Genomic DNA, 23,984 nt, shown 5'->3' on the forward strand with positions numbered 1-23,984 from the left:
GTCCCTATTTGGTGAGGTTGCCGTGGGTTTGGTGTCCAAGTGGGTGCAGGAAGGAAGACTTGGAAGAAGCAAATGTCTTAGCCTGTTCTTCCCTGAAAGCCACATGCTTTTCTCCGCAGATTCCCAGTTGTGAAAGCAGACCTGCTGCATAGCAAGTCTGTACAATCCAAGGCATTAATTCAAGTATGAGCAGAGAACCCCAGCTGCTAAGCAGTATTTGCAAGGATGTTCAGCCCAGCCCTCCTGTGTCCTTCAAACCTTGCTGTGGGATCTGGCACGTGCAGCTATTGTGATTGTTACTGCACCCTTAAAATAGAGACCAAGGCCGTGCCTGCGACAAAACTGTGCAAATCTAAAACAACTGTATATGATCAAACGATGAATGTTGTGGCATCAGACTCAAGCAGGGAGGGTAGGATCAGGTATGTACATACAAGGAAAACCCCTCTTTTGTCATGGGGTTAGCTAAAATGTGCAGAAGAGCAATAATTTTATATCGTAAAGCATTTCAGCCTGAGTGTTAAGACCACACTAAAAGATAGTTTTGAAGCAGTTCAAGGAGACTACCAGTAAGAATTCCTGCCTGACATCATTATTTCTCCTTTAGTCTCACTTTGGTTGTCAAAAGTTTTAAGTGCAGTAAAAGCATTAATGGTAAACTTGTCAGAGATGAAAATGCATTTGTAGCAGTGTTTTATCAGCTCTGGGTTGTAGGTGTAGGCCTAGGAGAGGAGGGAGGTCAGAGCCTGTTTTTTTTTCCAGAGAAAAAAAAAACGTGTGAAGATAGTAAAATTACAGTGGAAGTGTCTTTTGTTCTGTCCTCTGAAGCAAAACATAAAAAAGATTGTGCTATAACCTCTGCCCTTTTTTTGGGTTTGTTTTCTTGTTAGCAGATACAAAGATCTGAGAGTAACCTACAGCATAAGGGTATCAGATTATGTTCTCTCATGCCTTTTATACTAGCAATAGGATGAGTATCTGATCTCCAATCCCCTGTATGGAAATACTCCAGGGGGTGATCTTGCTTGGATAACAGTTTTCAACATCTTCTGCAGTGCCAAGTTGTTGAGCCACTGCTTTGCACCTGAAAAGTCTTCCCCTTAATTTGTGTAAGGTTTGCTGTCTGATTTTAAATTTTCAGTAGTTTTTGCTAGGATTGTTTGAACTCGCTTCATTCTTCCGAGAGACCAGGGTATTCCAAGATGAAAGCTTATGCTGTGCTTCCATGCTATGCTAATGTGCCTCAATAGGTAGTCTGCAGCCCTTGTAATTATCACCTGCCATGTTGCTGGGTTATCAGGTGTGTGGGGGAAGTAATAAAAATAAATACATTTGGGTTTTGTGCACCATCAGCTGAACTCCCAGGCAGACAGTTTGAAAATTGGATTAGTAAGAGCAATCTTTCACCTTCTAAAATTACTTACACTGTTACATAAAGTAGTTATAAACAAGTAAAATAAAATATTTTATTAGCTCTTTTATGCTGTGTCTGCAGTATGAAATTCTAAGGTTTACATTTCTGATGCTGATAAAGCCTTTCAGGAGATTATTTCATGCAGCTATAAATCAAAGGTTACTTTTCAGATTGCCTCTGAAAACTATATAGTAATTAACGTATGGAGCTCTGCATCTCTAAGGTTAAGTCCGGTCTGTCATTTTAGCATGCTAACAGTTTAATTGTAGCTTTCTATCATCTCATCCAGAAGCATTATCTGATAAAAAAAATGACTGTCCAGCCATTCAGAAGAATGTCTTCAATAAACTGAGAGAAGCGGAGATGGAAGGGCAAATTGGACTTAAGGCATAGGTTTTATTGATAAAATAGTGTTCATCTGTAACACTGAAGCTCCAAAGTACAACTTTGTTACGTTAAACATGAAGGAAGGGAAAAAAAAAAAGGGGGTTACTCTTAGATTTTCACCTTGTCCAATTAGAAAAACCATCCTGCACCAAGCTCTACAGTGCTTTTATAGTTAAGCTCCAAAACGTGCAAGTGTGGACCTATAACAAACGCGAATTAATCAGTAATATATTTTTGTAGTATTTTAAACACCTTAATTACTTAATAACTCTTTTATTTTACAAGCAAGCTGTCTCCCTTTAAACTGCATTCTCCAGACAGCCTCTGTTGAGTACAGTCTTTGAGGAACTTTGTAGGCTCTGGGCCGTGTTGTGCTGCCCGAGCGAGGTAGCACTGTACAGCAGGAGGTCACTGATACCTGGGGCACGCTCCTGTTGGCCATATGTGTGAGCTCACTTGCTCACTGAAGCTGCTTCTGTGCATGCCAAGAGTAAATGTAGGTACAGATACAAGAGGTTCACAGATACTGCATGACCGTGGGGAACTCGCCCCACGCCTGCTGACTGTCGTCTTCTCCTTGTGGTTCCTGTGTCAGCTACTTCAGTGCTTGCTTCCCAGAGGGCCTCGATGAAGTTTTGCCAGACAGCGTAGCCTTTCACTTCTGTTTTCAGTAATGCAGAACTCACTTTCTTCCCTCTTCTTTTGCCTTTATTCAGCAGAATTAGGCTGTCGCTGCTGTCTGCGTCTACTTTTCACGTTACTTTACATAGAGAAAGGTAATGTGGTATGCTGTGGGCCATAGCTCCAGCCAGTTGTATCCCTTGTTGCCATCTTTTTCCTTTGGTACTTGTGTGAGCAATGTCTAATTGTAGCCAGAGAGCACTGGTTGTATGCAGCATCTCTTCCCCTCGAGTGATTAGTGTCTTGTTTGTTGAGTTGCATTAAACTTCATCTTTTCTACTAAAGTAACAAACACTGCGTGTCTGAATTGTGCCAACCACTGTCTGTCTTCCATTAACTGTTAATTAAAAAAAAATCTCTTCTAGACCTTCTTTTTGGCTGGGGAATGACACCTTGAAAGTGCCTGTAGCACTCTTTGCCTTGAATAGAAGACGGCTGTGTGATCGCCTGAGACAGAATAAGGATGTCCAGAAGAACTCAATTGTTCTGCTGCAGGGTGGAGAAGAAACCCAGAGATATTGCACTGATACTGGTATCGTGTTTCGCCAGGTAAAGGTTGAATCAGAGCTTCAAATCAAATTAAGTAACTGCCTCTAACTGCATGAATTTTTAAACCATTTTTAATTACTCTTCCTTTATCTCAGATGTGTGCCTTGCTTTGCTTTGCTGAAATAAATTGGCTTCTTTGTTACATTGCCTCTTCAGCTCTGGTTACTCTTATCCTCTCAATGCTTTCCTGTGTGGGCTCATGTGGCTTAAAGGGCCTAAACCAGTTCTTAACAGTTGTTTAACAACAACATTTAACAAAATGAACATAATCATTTAACATAATGTGCCAGACCCAGTACACATAATATTAAAGGCAGCAACTGAATATGTCTTATTTTTTTTCAGTCTTGTTTGTCACCAAAAAAAAACCTTCTTTCTGTAATGAAACATGTTACAATGACCTAAACCAAATTAATTCATAGAAAAGTGTATTTAAAGTATATTCACTGTTTTATAGATAGTGTATTCCACATACCAGGATGTATCTCAGAATTTACAACAGGTCTTCTTGGATTAGACTCTTCCTTCTCTGTCCCAGAGAGGACTTAATGACTTGTTAATGTCATGATGAACACATTCTTAGTACAGATTCATTTTGTTTTATGAATTTAATTGAGCAGTTCTGTGTTTTGAAGAAACAAAAACAATAAATTCCTGTCTAGATAGTGTGCATCTTGGTGTAGTTATTGGTCTGCTTTTAGAGATGCATGTTTCAGTGTATCAGAATGTATGCCTGTCTGTACCAATATTCATCTTTGTATTGTTTGGTATTTTGTTATTTGCATGTTTGTTTTTAAAATAATTCTTGGCTAAGAGCTGTTGAAGCTTCCTTTTTCTCTGCGGGAGATTGAGTCTTCACTTCAGGATCAACCCAGTGAATCTGCACTCTGCTTTTGCCTTGTCCCATGTGACATGATTATTTCTTCATGATACTACATTCCCTAATTCTAGACTGGAAGAAAGTGTATTATTATGCTGAGTTGACTGTTGTTTATTTCCTATAGTAGCTTATTAATCTCTGGTTATTTCCAGTTGCCAGCAGAAGAATTTATTAAAACCTAACACTAATCAGTCTGAAAAGCTTGAAACCTAAACCACTTCCTTTACTTTCAGAAGCAAAATAGATCTCTTTCAGTACGTAGTGTAGTGTATTTTTAGAGTTGGTAGAAATGAGGGTTTACTTTTAAGAATATATTTTGTCTTAACCTAGGAATCTTACTTTCACTGGACTTTTGGAGTAACTGAAGCAGGCTGCTTTGGAACAGTAGATGTTGATACTGGAAGATCCATGATTTTTGTTCCACAACTCCCTGAAAGTTATGCAGTTTGGATGGGAAAGTAAGACATACCTTTTAACTGTGTTAAGATTTATCTGGGTATTTAATGCAATTGTCTGAAGAGCTGAAATGTTACCTGATTTTAATCACATGCCTCCAAATCATTTGGTGTGAATTGTAGTGATTCGTCTGTGCAATGATGCAAAATGTGATCAGTTGGTATTGATCAGGTGACATCCAATGATCCACCACCATTCTGGAGAGAATACGTGTCCAATTGAAACCCATGAATCTCCTGGTATCTATGAAAGGAAGCTGAACAATAAAGAAAAGTAGAAGTCTTCTGTTAAAACAGAACAAGCTATTTAGTAAAGTAGACTTTTTCAAGCTGCTTTGCCAGGTTGCAGCCTTCTCAGCTAATGAGAAGTGGGAGGAGGTAGTTTAGCTTTTGATATTTTTATTTATTTATTTATTTATTTTATGAACCATCTGACTGGGGAATGTGATTTTAATTCTGTTATGTGAGTATGCCATAAACATCTCTTTTTCTATCCACATAGGTAGTAAATATTGCTCAGTGCTATAGTAGTGAAGGGATTAATTTATTTATGTGCACATTTCCTTTCTCAATCTTAATAGTATTTATACTGTTTAACAAGCTGTAAATTTTTTTTGGTGTCTACATGGTCTCAGAATATTGGATTACTTCTAATTTAATATTTTAAGCCCAGGTTGCTTAGTTTCTAATTGAAGCTATCACTTATATTTTAATGCTAATTTTGGGAAAAGGAAAACAATTGCAACCAATCCCATATGCTGAACTGTTAGACCATATGGTAGGGCATGGCTGCTGCCTTCTCAGAGCGTTTATAAGAATATCACTCCCTTAGACCTGCCTTGGAACTTAAATTGTTTATGATCGCTTTAAAATGCAAATACTGCTCTCTGAAATACTTCAGCTGAGTGCTGCACCTGTATGGGAGGGAAGCTGATGTTTAACTCCCACATGTCCTGTAAACTGTTCCCTAGTGGAGGTTGTTCGCATTTACAGACAAAGCTTTTTCCTCCTCCTAGGTTCTTTTCTGCTAGTTCAAATCAGCTGTTTCATACCCATGCAAATCATACCTAATCTTGAAAGTCTTTATAATATTACTGAAATTCCACAGTGTCATTTTATATTTTTAAACAAAATGGTGTTGTTTATACATGGTAGCCTTTTTGATTTGTTGTGCAACACTAGTTATTGGTTCATTTACAGAATTACAGGTCTGGGTAAAAATGGTTTATTGCCATTGTGACTTTTTTGTGGAATATAATGAAGCAATTGCCTTTATTGCAGTGTCTTTGTTTTCTAAATTCTCCTCCTTACCCTTCCTGCATCCTTCTGTTTGGATCTTGTTTTCTTTTCTGTCAGCCATGGCCGTGTACTTCTCCTGCTTGTCAGAAGGACAGATAAATAATTCATTTGTGAGGCAGCAGCATTTCTGCTTCATAAGTTAGTTGGCGGGGGGTACTGCACACAGCTAGGGATTGTGTTCCTTCCCAGAAGAGTCAATTTTAAGTCAAAAGTAGCGCTGAATGAAAAACAATTTGCCTTCCATCCTGTTTACCTGCTATAGTTTCCCTTGGAAGTGCATTTTTCTGTGCATGTGGAAGGTACGATCTGCCCATTGAAGAAACATTCCTTTGATGTTGATAAAGCACAGATCTATGCAATCCCTTGTATGATATTTGCAAGGTTGGTATTGTAGTGACGTCTATAGCTGGTCTTCTAGTTCATAGTACAGCATGAGGTTGATTTGTCTGCTATTTATACTGCCCTTTATTTAATACAGATGTGGGAATCTGCTACTTGAGTTAGTCAGAAATACACAGATTCTGTTAAAATAAGTGCAGAAGGCTCTTTGCTCCTACTGTATTATGAAAAGTCTTGTGTAATGTTCCAATGTGCTTCCACTTTTGAAGGACGTACCTTTGGGCTCCATCAGAGACATCATTTAGGTAATATGGCAGTCAGAAAGGTTAACCTTTTTGCCATTAAATACTGCAAAAGTGGGACTACTTTGCTTCTTTCAAATTGCAGTGTTAGGTTGGCCAAAACCAGTGAAGCGCCAGTGAGAGCATTTGGTTGGAGATGAATGGATTATTACTTTACAACAGAGACCATGAACACTAGAATTATTTTTAACTTGCCAGTTGCACTTGCTTCTGTAAGTAAGGGGTAATTTTGCATGCTGATGAGTGTAGGAACTCTCACCAGCTCACCTGCTGGTGAATGGAGAGGAGATGACTGCACCATCCTGGGCTGCTATCTGCCAGTATCCTGTAGTACTGGTGGTGACAGAACTAGCACTTGTTTGGGAATGTTACTCATCTTGTAGGGCTTCTGTCTGAATGTGTATGCTCTAAAGATTTGTAAATAGCTGTAGGGCTATTTTTAGAAGTCCTTCAGGCTAGAAATAACCTCTGCAGATTTAAAAGGGAGGAGAGATTTAACTAAACTCACAGTTTAGACAATGAATGTTCTCAAAAAAAAAAAAAAAGTGGTAATTGCAGAATTGTTATGAGGGTATTTGTTGGACTGGTTGTCCTACTTCCCTGTTGAGAAGGAATAACAACAGTCAGTCTCTTTTTAAATTTTGAGCATGGGTAATTCTCCTGATGTTAGGCTAGTCCATTTTTTAGTTGAAAAGATTTTTTCCAGACGACAGCTAAAAGAACCATTTTGCATATCTACTGATTTTTATTTTTTTTTTAACTCTGCCCACTACTCCTCCAATTATGTGTATGACAGAAACCAAGACTTTCACGGGATGGCTCAGAATATAAGGTTTTGCTCTTCTGATTTTTTTTTTCTATTTTTACTTTTGGAAGAAGAGAAAATTGGAAAGGCTTCAGAAGCGTAACTGTGTTGTGAATGCCCCTCTTTTTCTGCACAGTCTTACCTAGTCAAGTTTGTGGTGCAAAGCTGTTCGCAATTGTTTTTATTCCTAGGAAGCATTAAGCTGGTATGACTGTATGTCTTGCACAGAGACTTCAATTTCACTAATTATTGCTGCACCTGCCATTTACCTCCTTAATTATAAATGACAGAACTAGTCAGTGTGCTGATTAAAGATATTTTATAAAATAAAACATACTGTACAGCAGCTGCTTTATGTGGAGTGGATGCCAAAATAACTTAATTGCCTTGCCACCTAAAGAATGTTTTTAATGGAAAACAAAAATATTTAACACTTTCATTCTCTAACATAGAAATACATATTAAATGGGACAGAGCAATATTTATAAGCAATTTCCTTTGTTTTCTTTCAAGCCCTGATGGCTAATTGGTAAGTGTAACAACATTAACGTTGCATCTGATGTAAGTAATATTTTCCCATGAAGCTGATTGGAAGATATCTGTATTTGTGAAGTATAACCTTGGTGTGGCACTTTGGAGCTACAGTAAAACACAATGAAATGCCTTACAAAAGTCCAGATTTCACAGTGACCTAATGAGGAAGCTTCTCAAACATTGTCAACGTTTTCAAAGCAGATTATAACTAAAATCAAACCTTGGTTTTGGTTATTTAACTTGCCTGAGTTCAGCAAAGCTATCAAATTGTACTGCCCTTTGAAAATAGTGCAAAATTATGTATTTACTTTTTCCCAAGAATTTATATAAAAAAAGTTTTAAGGCTCCATGTTTTAGTTTTTTCCTATAGACTATAAGTGGTCATGAAAATTAGAAGCTTAGATGCGAAGTAATTTTCTCGTTCTTCTTTATGAGGATACATGAATTTTTGTGGCATTTGTATTTTGAATAACTGAGTGTTAAGTTTATGTACAGCATGGTATGCTTATCTGGCTGTGTCATGGCAGCTGAGGCTGGTGCATTGATTGGCCCAAGGTTTGGCTTCAAGAAGGCAAGGTCTGTACTAAGCCCGCTCTCTGCAAGCTCAGATTTGAGACAACCCCTGACAGGTAGAGGGGTGTATGTGGGTGCTGTAGGGGAAAAGCTGTAAACCACCTTAATCGTTCTTGATGCAGATTTTGCAGGAATGAAGGAATGATTAAAACTCTCTAGACATTTTAATGATGCTCTACTTCTAGGCCCCTTCCTCTGTAACGTGCTCTGGAACTGTGTATCCAGACAATATACTCTTAGGAGGGTCTTAGTTTTATTTTCTGAACTGATCTGGCATGTCATCCCTTGATACTTTGTCTGGCAGTTTTTCCTTTAAGGTAAAATATACTTGAGGTTTTCCTTTTCCACGTGTATCAGTTCAATCCTTTCCCAACATTTACCCCGTTCCCTTACCCAAAATTTTTGTTATTCAAAAAAATAATAAAATTTGTTTTTTAATTGCTTTAGGTCATCTTATTACTGTTTTGTACCAACTAGCAATTGCAATTTATTTGCAAGGTTTGTTACCACCTGCAAATACCATCTGTGGATCTCATGAACATACCAGTCCTGCTTCTGTTTCTGAATACCATCAGAACTAATTTCAGTCTTTGCAGTATCCCACTAATCAAGACTTACAGTCTGTTGCTGTTTATCACTTTAACTTCTGAGAACATCAGTCTAAATTGATACAGCACTTCTCAGCGTGGTAGTTGGAGGGTTTCCCAGCCCTTGAAAAGCTTGTCTTTTTATTTATTTTTTATTTTCTGCTTTAGGCCTTTCAAGTCCAGGTCACATCATAGTGTTCCTGCCCAAGCCAATTTGAGTTGATTTTGGAAAGTAAGGTTCTTCAGAGAGATATTTATCAAATATTTTACTATTATTCTGGTAGTACATCTGTTGCTTCATTCAGTCCTTTTGGAACTCTGTCCGGTAAAGCTCGTTGCTTTTGATTGACGATAATGACTTGTCTAATTCCCCGTGCTGCCTATTTTCCAAGATTCTGTTTCTTTCCATAGTGTGGTGATTCCTGTTTCTTGTCTTCCATTCATTTATTACGGTATTACTCTGTGGATAAAAAAAATGCTTCTGTAGACTAATTAGTGTCTGAATTGTGCTTGCCACTTCACTGATGATTGTTTTTCTCTAAATAGTGCTGCTCTAGTGCTCTGACTTCTCAAATTATCACTTTAGTTGTCTCAGTGTTGCAGTTGCCCACAAGCCTCGTTAATCCAGGACAAATGTGTACTGTTCCTATCATGTTTACTTCAGTGATTATTTGTATAAATCTTTGTTTCTTAGATGCTTAACTTTCTTTGTGTTTTTTGTTGACAACATTTAAAAAACATGTCATATCAGTCTATGGATTTGCGGTCACACCAGCGTGCACCTTTGACTGGATGCACAACTGGATGCAACTCTGGAAGTGTTGAAGTGCTTCTTTGTCCTCTCCTCTCTTTCATTTAGGTGTGTTGAGAATGGACCCGAAGTAAATCTGCCTAACAGTACTGCACCAGAGTTTTTAGATGTGGCTTTAAACCACAGCATGAGGAAAGTTAAATCTTGCCTGTGCGCGTCTCATGCCTGTGGTAAGAGGGGAAATTTTGGTAACCCGCACCAGGCATTTCTTATTTTATATATATACTTTATTTAATGCACTAGTAGGAGTATCGAGTTCAGTGGTATAAATTCCTGATAACATTTTGAAATATCAGAGAATCCAAGTTTTTTTTGATCAGGCATGCCATCTGTTTTTCCTCCAAGGATTCAGATGCTGCTGGTAGAAAAGCAAGCTGCAGCAAAAGCAATGCCCGTGGGGATTTTCCAGCAGTGCTCCAACAAGGCTCTGCACCTCCGCTCTGTCTTCTGCTGAGCAGTTGCCTGGTTGGAGTGCAAAGCTCTTTGCTTCTCGTGAGCTAGGATTCGAGGAGGCACTGCAGGATGCAAAAAACCCTCAAGTGAAGTATCTACAGCATGGCCTCTGTTCTTACACTTGTAAAATTGCGTTCTCAGCTGCTGCTGTTAACTGTTTCTCTTTAGGTTTTGTGTTTGCTAGGACCTTTGCTGTGTCTGCCCCAGCACACTCGCTTTCAGTCTTTGAGGCAGGACTCTGGAAGAGTATTGTTTGCATTGTGCTATGTCAGGAGAAATGTACAAAGGGGAAAAAAACAACAACTGTTTTGTAAAATAGGGTAGAGAAAAGTGCAATGAATATTAATGCATCTTAAGAGCTAAATGTGAGTGAAAAGCAGGCAGGTTGTGTTATACTTGCTGTGTATCCCTCTGCCTGTGTACATGCTGGGGCTCTCAGTGTAGGAGCTCTTCTCCTCGACCCTGCTCCTAGGAGATGCCAGGTGCTTTTTTGTCTTAGGGCAGTGTGGTGCAGTGGATCAGAGACTGTTTGCATGGATAGGTTCTTTGTGTCCAATGAGTTGCTTTGGTAAATTCCATTAATTTCTCTGGTTTTGCTTCCTTTACAAGTTAGAGGATAGGAGCTGTTCAGGTCGCCATAACACTGCTGTAAACAGTACTGCTTCCTTTCATTTCATTTCATATGGGACATGCTGCACACATTTCGGACCTTGCTGCAATGCTTCAGTGTGTAGGACATAAAATACTGCTGCTTTTCCTTCCAAAATAGGTGTGCTTCCAAAGTGAAAGCAGAACCTCTGCTATTGACAGATGCAATGGAACACTTCCACGAAGTGGAACACTGTTACTATATGGTGACCTGGAAATTATACTTACCCTCTTAACCAGTGTAATTCTTGTGTCCTTTTTTTGCAAGGAGAAATTTCTTACGAGCATTTGTCAACAGTATTATGCCATGGGAAATCATTTTGGGATTTCAGTATATAAAAATTTCCTTTGTTATAGCTTTTTCTGTGCCTACTACAGAGTCCTTCTCCGAGGCAAAAAAAAATTTATTTGCAGAAAGAAATAAAGCAAAGGTTATCACCTTGCAAGTTTTCTGTGATTTTGTTTTTTCAGGTAGCTCTTGATAGTATCTTTTAAATATCAAATCAAGATGCTGCCTCTTGAGATAGAATTTATAGAAAGCTTAAAGGTCTTTTCTTTGGGGAATGAATGTGATGGGAACAGCTGAGCAGGGGCCGTGAGACAGCCTATAAAATAGACGAGTTTGTTGAGAGTTTGGCCTTTATTAGGAAGAACTGTAAGAGTCTCCTCAATAATTTATTTCTGATTTCTTAAACCCAACGGTCTGTATGTTGCTCGTAGTTTTCCTGCTTCTGCGTAAGCTGTTTGTGACCTTGGGAAGTCAATATCTAACACCCAGTGTCTGGCATCCAGTATCAGGCATGTGGGCTCTGCTGTTTTGTTGTTCTCCAGCATGAGACCTCAGTTGCAGCCCTGCAAGCCCTGTGAGCCTGAGTCTCGATCTTCAGTTCAATTTCTGTTAACTTCTGATATATTTTTTATATCCGTCTGCTGTAGTTTTTGTATCCATATTTTTCTGTATTATATCAAAAGGAACAGGGAAAAGAAGTTTACATGTACGCAGGCATTTCTGTCCTTCAAAGGATAAACAGAAATCTAGAGACATGTGGAAAGGGACTAGCGTTAAGGTTGTCAGAACACATGCTGGAGGCAGCCTGTGATACCAGCGAGCCCATTAATACTGTTTCGTGTTAAACCTAACTGGATGCCTTTTAATCTTCCTGTTAGGTAGTGAAATTCCTTTTGGATATATAGGTGATTGCATTTTTTCGACAAAGTCAGGAACATCTGCTGGTATCTTGTAAAGCCTCCTGTGTTGCTCTTTCTAGCAGTTCTCAACACCCCCTTGTTTGGTTAATGTTTTGCCATCTGTTAACGTGATGATATTGTAATGAGGAGGGAGTTTATTGGTGAAATTCTGACAGTATTAAAACATTGCTTCAGTATCCCTTTTCCTCCTTCACCTCTACTTTGCTGATGCATTTATTTATCTGGGTTTATTATTGCCTAGGTTCTTACCCTTAGTATGTAGTCCCACTGAATTTTTTACTTTTCTTTAAGCTCTTTCTAGTAAGGCCTGAAGTTGTTTACTGGGTGGAATTTGAGTTGCTGAGGGCTCTGCTTCTCCATCCAATTTACTCCTTGTGCATGCGTTTCCTCTCATAGGAGGAAAAACGCCATGTAACTCGTGCAGTGGCTTTCTAGTTGTGAATTTGTGTGCGCTCCAGTGCCTTGTTAAAGGCACAATGTGCAGGCGTATGTATGTGTGTGCTTTGCTGAGTAGAGACTATTTGCTTAAGAAGTGAGTGGTGGATTATGTCCTTTAGTGTGAATGTGAAACTTAAGGTAAAATGGAAGAGGCAATATTATTGTATCCCCATAAAACCAAAAGCATTGACTGTAGAGTTTGCTAGTTTTATCTTTTCCATCTCACTGCCTTAACAATCTTCCCATTCTGATTTTGTGGTATGAGCTTTGAGAGTTTTTCCATGCAGTTGTGGCAATCATATCTGGAGGACTTTTTAAGAGAGCACTGCGCCTTGAACACTATTGTATAGAAATCCTTTTGCTTTAATCATTAACAATGTCTTTGATATTTGCCTATTATACTTTTGCTTCAGCTATGGTAATTCTTTTAATTACTGCTTGTAGGAATGTCAATTTTTGGTAACATCCAGAGGCTGTGAGTCTTCAAGACTCGTTTGTACTAAGCAGTGGATGAGGCACATGGATCTGTGTTTGAATTGCAGCAGGTAGTCTTTAGAAGGGCATGTCTTGCTTTGTGTCAGTACGTAGTTTCTTCCTCTCTAAGATGCTAACAGATCCTCAAAACAGTTGCCGACTTTGACGCAGAGGAAGAAGTGATTTTTATAATGTAGAAATAAGCATAACAACTACAATGCATTGAAGCGTACCGATGGTTCTCATGTACCTGCCTGTTTGGACAAGCTGATAATGAGAACTTAGCTAATGGGAGCTCTGGATAAGGGGACAAGCTTAGGGCAATGAGTTAGAATGACATGAAAGAAAGAAAAACTGGCAGCTGTAAGTCAGACCACTGCTAGTAGATGGAAAGGTGCAGCTGCCATTTCTGCAGTGTTACTGATGGAACTGTTCAATAAAGTATTTTCATTCTGTATTTGAGGAAAACAAAAAATATGTGAAGCATTACAAAGTGATGGTGATGAACTTTTTTCTCCTCCAGTGATAAACATGCAGAAAGTTGAATTGCTCCTAAAGATAATGTTTTTATCTAGATATTTTAATAGAGCTGACCAAAGGGCTCTCCCACCTGCTGTAGCAATTCAAATATGGAACAGAGAGTAGATCCTGTTCGCAAAATCTAACAGCAGGATATGTAACAATATTAGATGCCTGAAAATCAAAGCATCTAGAAATCAAACTAAAGATCAAACACGCGTGCTTATTCTGATCTCTCCTGGCTTTTATAATCTGTGAATCGCTTACAGACATGTTAGGAAATATAAGGTATGTGAAAATAGCAGTGGCGTTAAAACAGTCCTGTGAAGGGCCCTTGCAATTCTGTGGACTTTTTATTAGTCTAAATGTCCGGCAGTAGACTAATACAGGACTGGCTGATGCAGCAAACTCAGTGGCTTGTGGTCTTTTTTTGTGTGTGTGTGTTTGTTTTTCTCTCTCTTTATTTTATTAGCAGGACTGCAGAAAGCTGAAGCTTTTTGCTTAATCCATGTTGTGGGTACTTGCCCTGCTAAAGGTGCTCTGGTCATTTCTGAGGTATTCACCTGCATTTACAGATATGTTTGAGTGTGTATCCACAATCCTTTAGTAACCAAATAAGCATTCAGGGTGAAGTTAGCCTTACATATCATGCCAATATAAGCAATCTAAGTATACCTCATAGATGAAAAGTGGTATTTTTTGTGCTCAAGGGTGTTTTTTTTAAGTATATGCTTTACCTGTACTTATAGATTTTTTTTACAATGGTGCAGTCTCAGACATTGGATCTGCATCCCCTTTCCCCATTGTTGCTCTAAATGTTCAGACTACATAGAATAAAATAAATCAGCATTTTGTGTCAACCTGTCCTGGTTGCTCTGCCTGAATAGGATATTCAGACATAACCAGATTCCCCAGTAATTTGTTTTTATGCTATAAATTAATGTCTACTGCCACATAATATAGAGGAAGACAAAAACAAACAAACAAAAAAACAGTACTTGGAGATGAGAATAAGTGTTACGTACTAATTGTGATGGAATAAATCTAATATTTTTAACCAGAAAAAAAATAATGCATAATTACAAGTAAATATTCCTTTGCACCCCAACCTATAGCATTTTTTAAGGTTTCTTTACACTTTCTGCCAAGCTGCTTTTATAGCTGGCTATTTATTATAGGGCGGCCTATTTGACAAAGTGATAATTAAATAACTCCTAGCGTTAAAAATCTGAAAAAAAAATAAAATAAAAAAATTCCCACTGTGAATTCAGTTGAACCAAATGGAAAAGTTTAGAATAAACTTGAAGGCTATGTTAGGGCATTCAACTGACTGCAACTCCTGCTTCCTAGTTTGTAATGTTTCTCTCCCTTACTCTTTTGATGGCAGTTTTTGTTTGGCCAATGTCTAAGAGAAATGGGATATTACTTCAGTGTCTGACTTAATGTTTCACACTGTGTGTTTATAGTGAAAATATTGCTCCTTCTCCTCCTTCTCTTTTTCACGTTGCTCCCTCAGTAGAAATTTTGTATATCAAAGTTGTCACTTGTGATCAAAAGGCGAGTCTTTGCTATTTGGCCCTTTAATAAGGCTTCAGCTTTTAAAATTAAAAAGCACATCCGAATTTGAATATTTTCTTTAAAATGTAGGATATCCTTAGCATGTCTCTATTGCTTCAGAGCAAGAGACCAAGTAGGTGAGCTAGAACGAGGAAGAGGAGGTAGGAAGCAGCAGCAGACTGTAAGCACATTTGGTACTTAACCCAAGACAACTCAAGGTTTTTTTTTGTGATGAGTTCTAAGTGGTGAACTAGAAACAGTCTCCTCTTGTAGGGAACCTTTGGTGACAGCAGGAGAATGTATTACTGTAAATAAGTAAAATCTTGGGCTCCAGCCTGATCTTTCTGACTGCTGTAATCTGTGAGATGCCAGATTTTTGGCAGGCCTCTTGGGTGACAGGGTGCTTGGGCTTGATAGAAGTCTGGAGTTGCTTATTTCCATGAGGAGATAAAATGATGACTTCTGCTATTCCAGAGGCCCACTACTGACATTTCTAATGTTCGCTAGGATTTGCTAGGCTGAATTATAAAACTAGAGGGAAAGGAGATTGAGCCTTCTGAGGTCTCAAGTGCATTGTTCTCTGTAGGTTTCTGCCCATTTATGTTTACAGTGAATCTAAAAGTTTTTATACAGTTCTTTCCCCCAAAGCCTGTAAAAACTCGGCTGTAGCTTCTGTTCACATCTGCTTACAGAAGTTAATTTTTTTGGATAGGTAAGGAAATACATGATTCAATAATATTTGGGATCATGTCTTCCACTTGGGTAATTCTTCTAATTAATTTATGACTTGCTGTGGGGTTTTCTGCTTGCAGTCTCTGTAGTGATTAATCAAAATTTTGAAACTGGCAGCCCATAGCAGTTTTACAAAAGAGGAAGCCAAACCTAAAAATTGTAACAAATTAACTTATTCTACCTGCCTCAAAGTCATTTATAGAGAGAAGTACACCTAATCTCTATAAAGCATCAAATGTACTGGAAATGATCAGAACTGAATATAACCTTTGGTTTCCATGAGGCCAGTGAGCGTTCTATGCAAGGTATAATTCCCTGTGACAGGGATGGTCGGTGCTCGACTTTAACCTGTTTTGCATTTAAATTGTGTAAAAATGAATCCTGAACCCTCTCACTGCTGAGAAACTGCACTGCTTCTCTCTTGCAGTAACTGATGACGGTGCATGAGGACCTTTCATAGCTTGCCACCAAACTGTGAGCTCTGGTGTTGGTGCCGGCGGTAGCTCAGGGTGAGGTTACGCTGGTACAAATTGCCTCTGAATACAGCATGCCTGGATGTGGTTGGAGCTCTGTATAGGAAAAATATAGTGGAGAAGGTTTTAGGATCTAAAGTGTGGGAAGAGCTGGTGAGATGTCCCAGTGGTGGGACAGAAAGTAGCACGTGGGCTGAAGTGGAGAGAGAATGGAAAAGTTTGGAGGGATTAGAGGAAGGTCTTGGTGAGGGTTGTATTTGCTTTCCTTTCTCTCTGAGCTTTTGTTTTGCCCTCTTTACTGCTTTTCTACACGTGATGGTAGGGAATTTTTCTGCTTTTATGTAGACTTCCATGTGCGTGGTTTCCTTCTGCCTGTATGGTTTTGCAAAGGGTGGGGCTGTGCAGAAAGCTTCCCAGTAATCCATGGGGAGAGGTGGCTTCAATACTGAAACATTGTGGCTCCCGTGGGATGGGTAGGGGATGGTAGTTTGTGGGAAGTGTATGTGAGTTTATTTTACCAGTCAGAGGTGCTAATGAATGACAAAAAGACATGAAACAGAACCTTGAATGCTTCGGAGAGGAGCTGAGAAGTCTTTCTGTACTTTGTGCTAAAAGTTTGCTGGCTTTCAGCGCGAGGCGGCCAGAACAGGACCAGAAGGAGGGATGTGTTTGGGAAGCTCGGAAGCTTGTCAATGGGTGTGATGGAGTCAGAAGTGTCTGAAGGATGACCTGGTTTAATAAACAGAAGCTTAGAACAGAGTGGGAAGCTGCTGTTTTCTTTCTGTCCAAGTACAGAAAAAAATCCTCAGCCTTGAAAGGATGAGGAACTAATTGTGTTCCTCAGATGAATGAGAGCATTCGTAAGGGGAGGTGCTGGATGAATTACAGCTGGAATGGAATCGATAATGGTTTGATATTAACTGTAACCAAATTAATTTAGTGGCACTTTGCTGTGGACCATGCAAGTATATGAATTAACAAACCAAGAAAAGGACATCAAAAACAGTGTGTGGAAAGATGTAAGTTTTGTTATTGACATGTTGAAAAGTGAGATCTACTCTTACTTAAATGGCAATAAATGGAGTTAATAAAATCCAGCACGTCTGTGGGCTTACTTTTAAGAAATGTTTAATTTACAAGAAATGGTTATCAGATTCAAACAATACAGGTAATTGTAAATAGTGCTTTGGAGGTGTTTTTGTAAAGGGTAAAGCATACCGTAAATTACCATTGGTTGTAAATTAACTGGTTTTACAGTGAGGATCCTTCCGATACCAGAGGAATTGGTTGAAACTGTAAAAGAGAACAAAAATGGAAAATGCTAAATCTGTTTATGATGTTTCTGGAATATTAAAGTACTTTAATGTGTGAGGAATGAAGGAGGGGGGAAAAAGAGATACCTACACTGGAAGCAGAGTATGCAGAAGTTGGAGGTAAGGGAACTATAAAGTACAGGGTACAGAAAGATAAGGAGATAGAGATATTTTTTTAATTATATGCAAAATTAACCAGGGAGGGAAGATAAATGATAATTCCTTTGCAATTTCAAGCAGTGATGGGAAGAGTCCACAAAAGAAGCATTGCAAATGAGAACTTACAATGAAATGTTTGTGTTACTTTTGAATAATTATTTCACATATAATTAGATTTTAAAAAAATATCTGCAATTTGCTGCTTTGGAGCCTGCTTTCTTCATGAGAATACTAAAAACATTTCCGTGTCGTTGTTTGTGTCTCGGCCCAATATAATTTGGACCACAAAGGAATGTAAAACAAAGAAGTAGTGCACAAGATTGAAAGGATGTCTGAAATCAGAGATGCAGCCAGCTGGCAGCACAGACAGCTATGCCACATGTCTTTGTCACTGAGCACCTCCTAAAAACATTGGGTTCTTGGTCCCACCGCTCTGCAAGTCAGATTCTTTTTTCAGTCTCTGGCCTAATTTGCTCTTTTCCCAGTTGGACTTGTGCTGCTGTGGAGTAATGTTTAAACAACTGAAGTTTCTGTCCCATCACACCTCTTGCCCCCCTGCTTTCTTGCAGGAAGCAGAACGCACAGAGCACTCCCAGCTCCCCTTCTGTTGTCTGTGTTTTTCCTCCTGTTTCATTCCTCTGAGGAAGGGTGTAGGGTGGGTGTTTTTCTTTTTCTTTTTTTCTTTTTTTTTAATTTATATTAAGTTTTCAGAAGTCCTGATCATTTTTGTTTCAATATCAGGGGGAGATAGAGATTGGAATTATGGAATTGGAGAGTAAAATGTTGTGAGGGAAGGACTGAACCATCGCACAGCCACCATGTGCCACCAGGGCCCCAGGGAAGTACGGGGGTGCTGGGTCACACCAGCATCTGCAGCGACAGACGGGAAGCAGATCTTTCACGTCACTCCTGCACTATTTTTCCTTTGCCCAACTGGGGCAGAAGAAGGCAGAAAGGATTTCATTTTGGACACGGACCGTGAAGTTGCACACCCTGTTAGGTTAGAGGAGTGAAGCTGTGGGGTCCTGAGGAATAAAGGCTGCAGAACACAGCCCAACAGTCCTTGGACTGCTTCGTGTTGTGCCAGGGGGGTTACAGCAGGGAAGAGGGTCCTGCAGTGAGTGAACACCAGAGCAGAAAATGAGTATCTTGTTCATTCTTCAAATATAACACAGGGCAGAGTGGTCTGGTGCTATTTCAAGGTGCTTCCACCATCTGGTGAGTTGGAGAATTGTACAAAAATGGAAAAGTTATTTTAAAAAAACCTGTCTTGTGTAGAGTGAATGGAAAAAATATAACTTTAGTTCAGGAGGAGATCATGAAATCCAAGTATTCAGCCTGGTCTGGATTGAAGCACAATGATTTTGTGGCCGTGGCAACTGTTCTGTGTAATCTACTATTTTGAGAAATTGAATTAAGGTTAGGATTACTAAAACATTCCTTGTATCTGCTTTTTTACCGTGATAGTAGAGGATGTAATTTCTTTGTCTGTGGCCTTAAACTATTAAATGTAGCAGTAAAGCTGAATCCAAATGTTTCTTTTTCCTGTTTTCCAAAGGATTCACCCCCCTGAGTACTTCAAGAAAAAATATGCTGTGGATGAAGTCCACTACGTGACTGAGGTGAGTTGTCTCTGTGTATGAATATTTTTCTGTGAATACAAAATGGACATGTGGCAGTGATTTTACGCCGTATAAAAGCACTTGTATATATTTTTTTTTAATTAAAAAAAAAAAAAAAAAAGGCTGCTACTTTAGGCTGAACACTAAAGTCTTAATCCAACGACCATCTCATAAATAAGTCTGGGGCATCATGAGACCTGTCAGTCTGTATCTTTATCCAACAGAAACATGTTGCTAAATACATTTCTTTTTTTCAATGCCGTGGAGATTTGAGGAGATTGCTGTCAGGGAGATTGCATGTTTTAACTCTGACTGAGAGCCTGCACTTATTTTATGCATACAAAGAGCTTTGAGGAATAGCTGCCTGCCTACCTTATTCTTAGTTCGTGTTGAATCACTCTAATATTTGACTAAGCAACCATTTTCATATGTTTAAACGCAAGTATGACTTTCTTAGTCAAGTTTCTCATTTTGTTTTTGAGCAGATGTTTATATACTTATGCACCTGGCCAGTCATCTTTTTTTTTTTTTTTTTGAGGAAGGCTCAGCAGGATGAGGGCAATATTCCTGCCAAGCTCTGTGGTTGATTTTCATGGAGAGCAGCTTGAAAAGGAAGATTCTGATATTTCTGTCCCTGCAGAACGCTAACTATGACTCACAAGACCCAAAACTTTTCTGTAATCAGCTGTGAGGATGTTTCATTTCATTTTCATAATGAGTCTAATTATGAAATGAAGTTTGATCCTGTATTTCAGTAGCTGGGGTGGAGGAAGCTGTGCAGAGGTTGCTTTTTGACGTGAGTTGGAATCACACAGAGTGCAGACACTCCTCTGTCAGGCAGTGAAAATTGCAAGTGGAAAATGCATGTTTTGTTTAAAAAATAAAAATCAAGTTTATTTTGGGTCACTTTAGTTGCTTTGGTTGGCTTTCCACCAATAAATGACTTTATTACAGTTCTGTTCTTACTGTTTAGAAACCTCACTGATGAGGAAAAGAGCTCATAAGGTGGAGCAGTACACTTTTCCAACATAAAGGCCATGTTCCACCTGGACTACTTGGATTGAATTTAGCGGCAGCTGAAGCCTGCAGTTAAACTATTTAGCTTTCAAAGGTTCTGTCTATAACTTTGGCCTGATTTGCTAAGGAAGTGGTTTTCCACCATCAGGATACTAGGGGCATTTTGCACAGGATGGTTTTATGTCAACAAATGACCCATCTCAGTAGGCATGTAATCCTCATTTTTCATTAAAAAATAAAATTTGGAAATGGTATTTTTATACCTCGCTGCCATATGTTTTATTTTATTAATATTATTACTATGCTATTAAGTTATTTTAAAGTTTGTAGAACTGTGCCGCATGGAATTACATTGTCTGTTCATTGTCTCAAGAAATGTTTAGTTCAGTGCCCATGATTCTGCAGCAGCTCTTGAAGCCCAGTTGCTATTCGTGTATTGAAAGGGCACCATCAACTTAAGCACTGCATCTCCCTAAATATTTTATGATCTGCTGATTCTTGTTGCAGGTGTCATGTAAGAGTAAAATATCTGAAAGGTATGAGAAGAACGATTTTGTCTTTCCAAGTTGTTTAGTCTAGACACAGTAAATATTGATGAAATAGGTATCATTGTGATTATGAGGAAGAAAAAGAAGTAATAATAATCTAAAACTTCTTTTTAGATATCCAATGTCTTGGCTTCGAAGAAACCTTCTGTGCTTCTTACTTTGGTGAGTGATACTATTCTGAAGAGTAACTACCAGTTTCCTTCAAAAAGGAGATCAGTTCATTAAATCCTTCTATACACTGTCATTCCCTCCCTATCTTTCCCTCCCTATCCTTCCCAAATTTGAGGCCATCTGTCTGTATTAATGTATTCTTCTGGCTCCTCCATGACCTCAGGATATCTAACCTCTGGGTTTCTAGTCTATGTTCTCAAAAGCTTTACCTGTGCTCTGGAAAAACATGACAAGCCTATCTAATGTTGACTGTGCTATTCTCCAACCTCTCTAATGCTGCTCAAGCTATGTCATGAGCATATCTGGACTTTTCTTTGGGTACCCCATAAGGATTCAGGGAATTCTTATTCTGCATATGCTGGGTTGGTAATAATAACTTCTGCAAGAAGGGCATGATGGAATGCCTGCAAAATATTCGGAAATGGGCTTGCTCTGGAAGTGGGATGAATGAGTGGAGGTAAAGCCTGCAAACTGCTTCTTCCCCGTCACCTTGTCCCCAGCTTTTTTCCCCTGATGTGTTTGGTAAACCTCTCTCACTGTTATAAGTATCTGATTTGTTGTCTTCAGTCTATATAAGAAATGATTTGCTGACTCCGAGCTTTCCCTTACAGCAAATGCAGTGGCAGCTCCTGGATTTCTTGTTTTCCCATGATAGTTGCCAGACAAGTCTTACAAAAAATCCCTCCTTAGGCAGACGTACAGTATGAGATCTGAGCTTTTTATCCATTAAGAAGATGTGCTAAATACAGTCTTCAGTCTTTCTTCCACGCTATGTATTAAAAAGATGAACCTATAGTTTTATTTCATGTTCTTCCAGAGAAATGAGAGTGAAAGGGAGTATTTGTCCATCTTGCACTCCTTATTGTGCATTTCTGCGCATCAAGTTGTTGATCAGTTGTCTCTCTGAGAGCATCCCATTGTAGCTGGGAATTTACACAGATTTCTTGTTGAGAGGATGGAGCTGTGATGCTTTCACATTCCTCCCACTGCCACGATGGAATTCATAGAGAACGGCAGAGCTCTTCTCTTAGTGTTGGCTGAAGGGAGACGTGGTCCTCTCCTGTGGTCTCATTCTAAATACAGAGCTGTACTGCTGCTCCACAGGGTTTCCCATATGCATGTCAGAAGTGTTCGTCTGCTGTGAAGCAGCCAAAATCCTCATGCTTATGCTACTTGCTTGAATGGAAAGCTGTAGGGAAGCGGCATGCAGATTTAAATAGTAAGCATTGCCAAGGCAGTGTGGAATAATTTATTTTTAAATGAAATTACTTTAGAAGAAACCTTGCCTGTTTGTTATTTGCTTGCACTTTATTATCGTATAGGTCTCTTAGCGCCTTTCAAGGCTTAAGGGAATTGGAAATCCAAGCCTGCCATTTTCCTAAGCAGCATATCCTAACCTGAATTCCATGCTGGTCTCCTTTGAAACAAATGATATCTTAAATTGGTTTACATTTGAACAAACAACTGTCTGTTTTTTTTTTTGTTGTTGTTGTTTTTTTCTTTTCCTTTTTGTAATAGCGATTCAAGGAAATGTACAAGTTTTCCTAAAAACTTAGTGCAGTTATGTTCTCTCCATGATTTAAATTTTAAATACTTGTATTTGGCTCAGAATAATGGTCCTTTTAATCTTTTTTCCCTCCCAAGCGCGGTGTTAATACTGATAGCGGAAATATCTCCAAAGAAGCTTCATTTGAGGGAATCAGCCAGTAAGTGACACAGCTTTTTATGTATTAATTGTTTCATGGTAATATTTAATTCATTTTTATTTCACATTTAAATGATTCTTTTCCTGATGACATAATGTTGAATGGCAAATCAAATGTATTGATACTTCTTTGGAATAAAACTTTTGACATGTTTCTAATGATTTGAAAAGTGTGTGTGGGGGGGAGATTTGGAAATCTTTTACATCAAAGATCATCTGATGTTTTTTGTGTTTGCTTTAAGCAGCTAAAACCCACCCCTAATTTCTGTTTCCATTTTTAGGGATAGAATATTTGATTTTCAGATTTCAGAAACATGGATTTTTAAGAGTAGCTTCTTTCTGTTTTTGACTTCCTTGTACAGTGTTAAGTCAGGTATTAGGAATTCTGGTATGCACATTTTTTCTGAAAAGATACAGAATTACATGTCCAAAATAAAAGATCACCTTTCTGCTTAGAAATGACCTTTTACTGTCCCCCTATATTGTATTTTTATGGAGTTTGGCTACTAGTAAACTGAAAATGTCATCCTACATGAAGTATTTTGAAAAGGCAGTTAATAAAAATACATCAGAGACTGCTTTTGGAAGTGCGGATGATGACCTCAATTTTGAATTAAATGCAAATTTTTTTTTTGATATCCTAAAATGAGATCATTTTTCATTTTATCTCAAACGTATGGCAGAAAAGAAACAAAACTTCCCATTAAAAAGCCTGTTAAAATAAACACTTGTGCTGAGATGTTGAGTAGGTGGCCTCTTTTGTGATCCTTGACTCCTGGTCACCCTGCTGTATTTTTCCTCCATCCACCTCTGTCCGCAACATATTAACTCTGAAGTGATAATTGCAGTGCACAGAATTTACTACGATTCTGGGCAATCATTTGTATAGTCAGATAGCACGTGTTCTCCTGGGACAGTCTTTTTTCCGTGTTATGTGAACTAAAGTCTGGAATCTGATCCCATAATTACTTTGTTCTCTCTTCCACAACCTAAATGGAAACTTAATGAATGTCAGGATTATTGGGGACCCTGCTGGCAGACATTTAGACATCTTTTGCTGGCCAATGAATAAAATATAACTATTTCAGAACATAATCAAACCATTTTGAATGAATATTTGTGTCCTTTCTGTTGCTTTTACCAAGGAGATACTTAGTTACCTTATGCTGTGCAGGTACAGATGGACTCCAAAATCTGTGCAGTTTTGGAGTTCAGTTTTATCTGAGACACTTCCACATGAAATATAAGCAGTTATTAACTCCAGCAGTAATTCTTTTTGGGAAATATGTACAAAGGTCCATTTGAAGTATCAAAATTCCTTTTTCCTCCT

At 38.6% G+C, this 23,984-nt stretch overlaps 1 protein-coding gene across 3 annotated transcripts in view; it reads left to right on the top strand.

The window, feature by feature from the left end:
- The window catches only part of PEPD (peptidase D), a 133,196-nt gene that overhangs the window by 2,366 nt on the left and 106,846 nt on the right, over positions 1-23,984 (top strand). For 2 of the 3 annotated variants that reach the window (XM_068693766.1, XM_068693767.1), the window contains exons 2-6: positions 2,848-3,031; positions 4,242-4,369; positions 19,150-19,213; positions 20,893-20,940; positions 22,594-22,655. In XM_068693766.1, coding sequence (XP_068549867.1) covers positions 2,848-3,031; positions 4,242-4,369; positions 19,150-19,213; positions 20,893-20,940; positions 22,594-22,655 — 486 coding nt within the window. The remainder of the gene's footprint in view (positions 1-2,847; positions 3,032-4,241; positions 4,370-19,149; positions 19,214-20,892; positions 20,941-22,593; positions 22,656-23,984) is intronic. The other variant, XM_068693768.1, reaches the window with a different exon arrangement.

This window comes from Anas acuta, chromosome 10 (genome assembly GCF_963932015.1).
Source record: "Anas acuta chromosome 10, bAnaAcu1.1, whole genome shotgun sequence".
Lineage (NCBI taxonomy): Eukaryota > Metazoa > Chordata > Aves > Anseriformes > Anatidae > Anas > Anas acuta.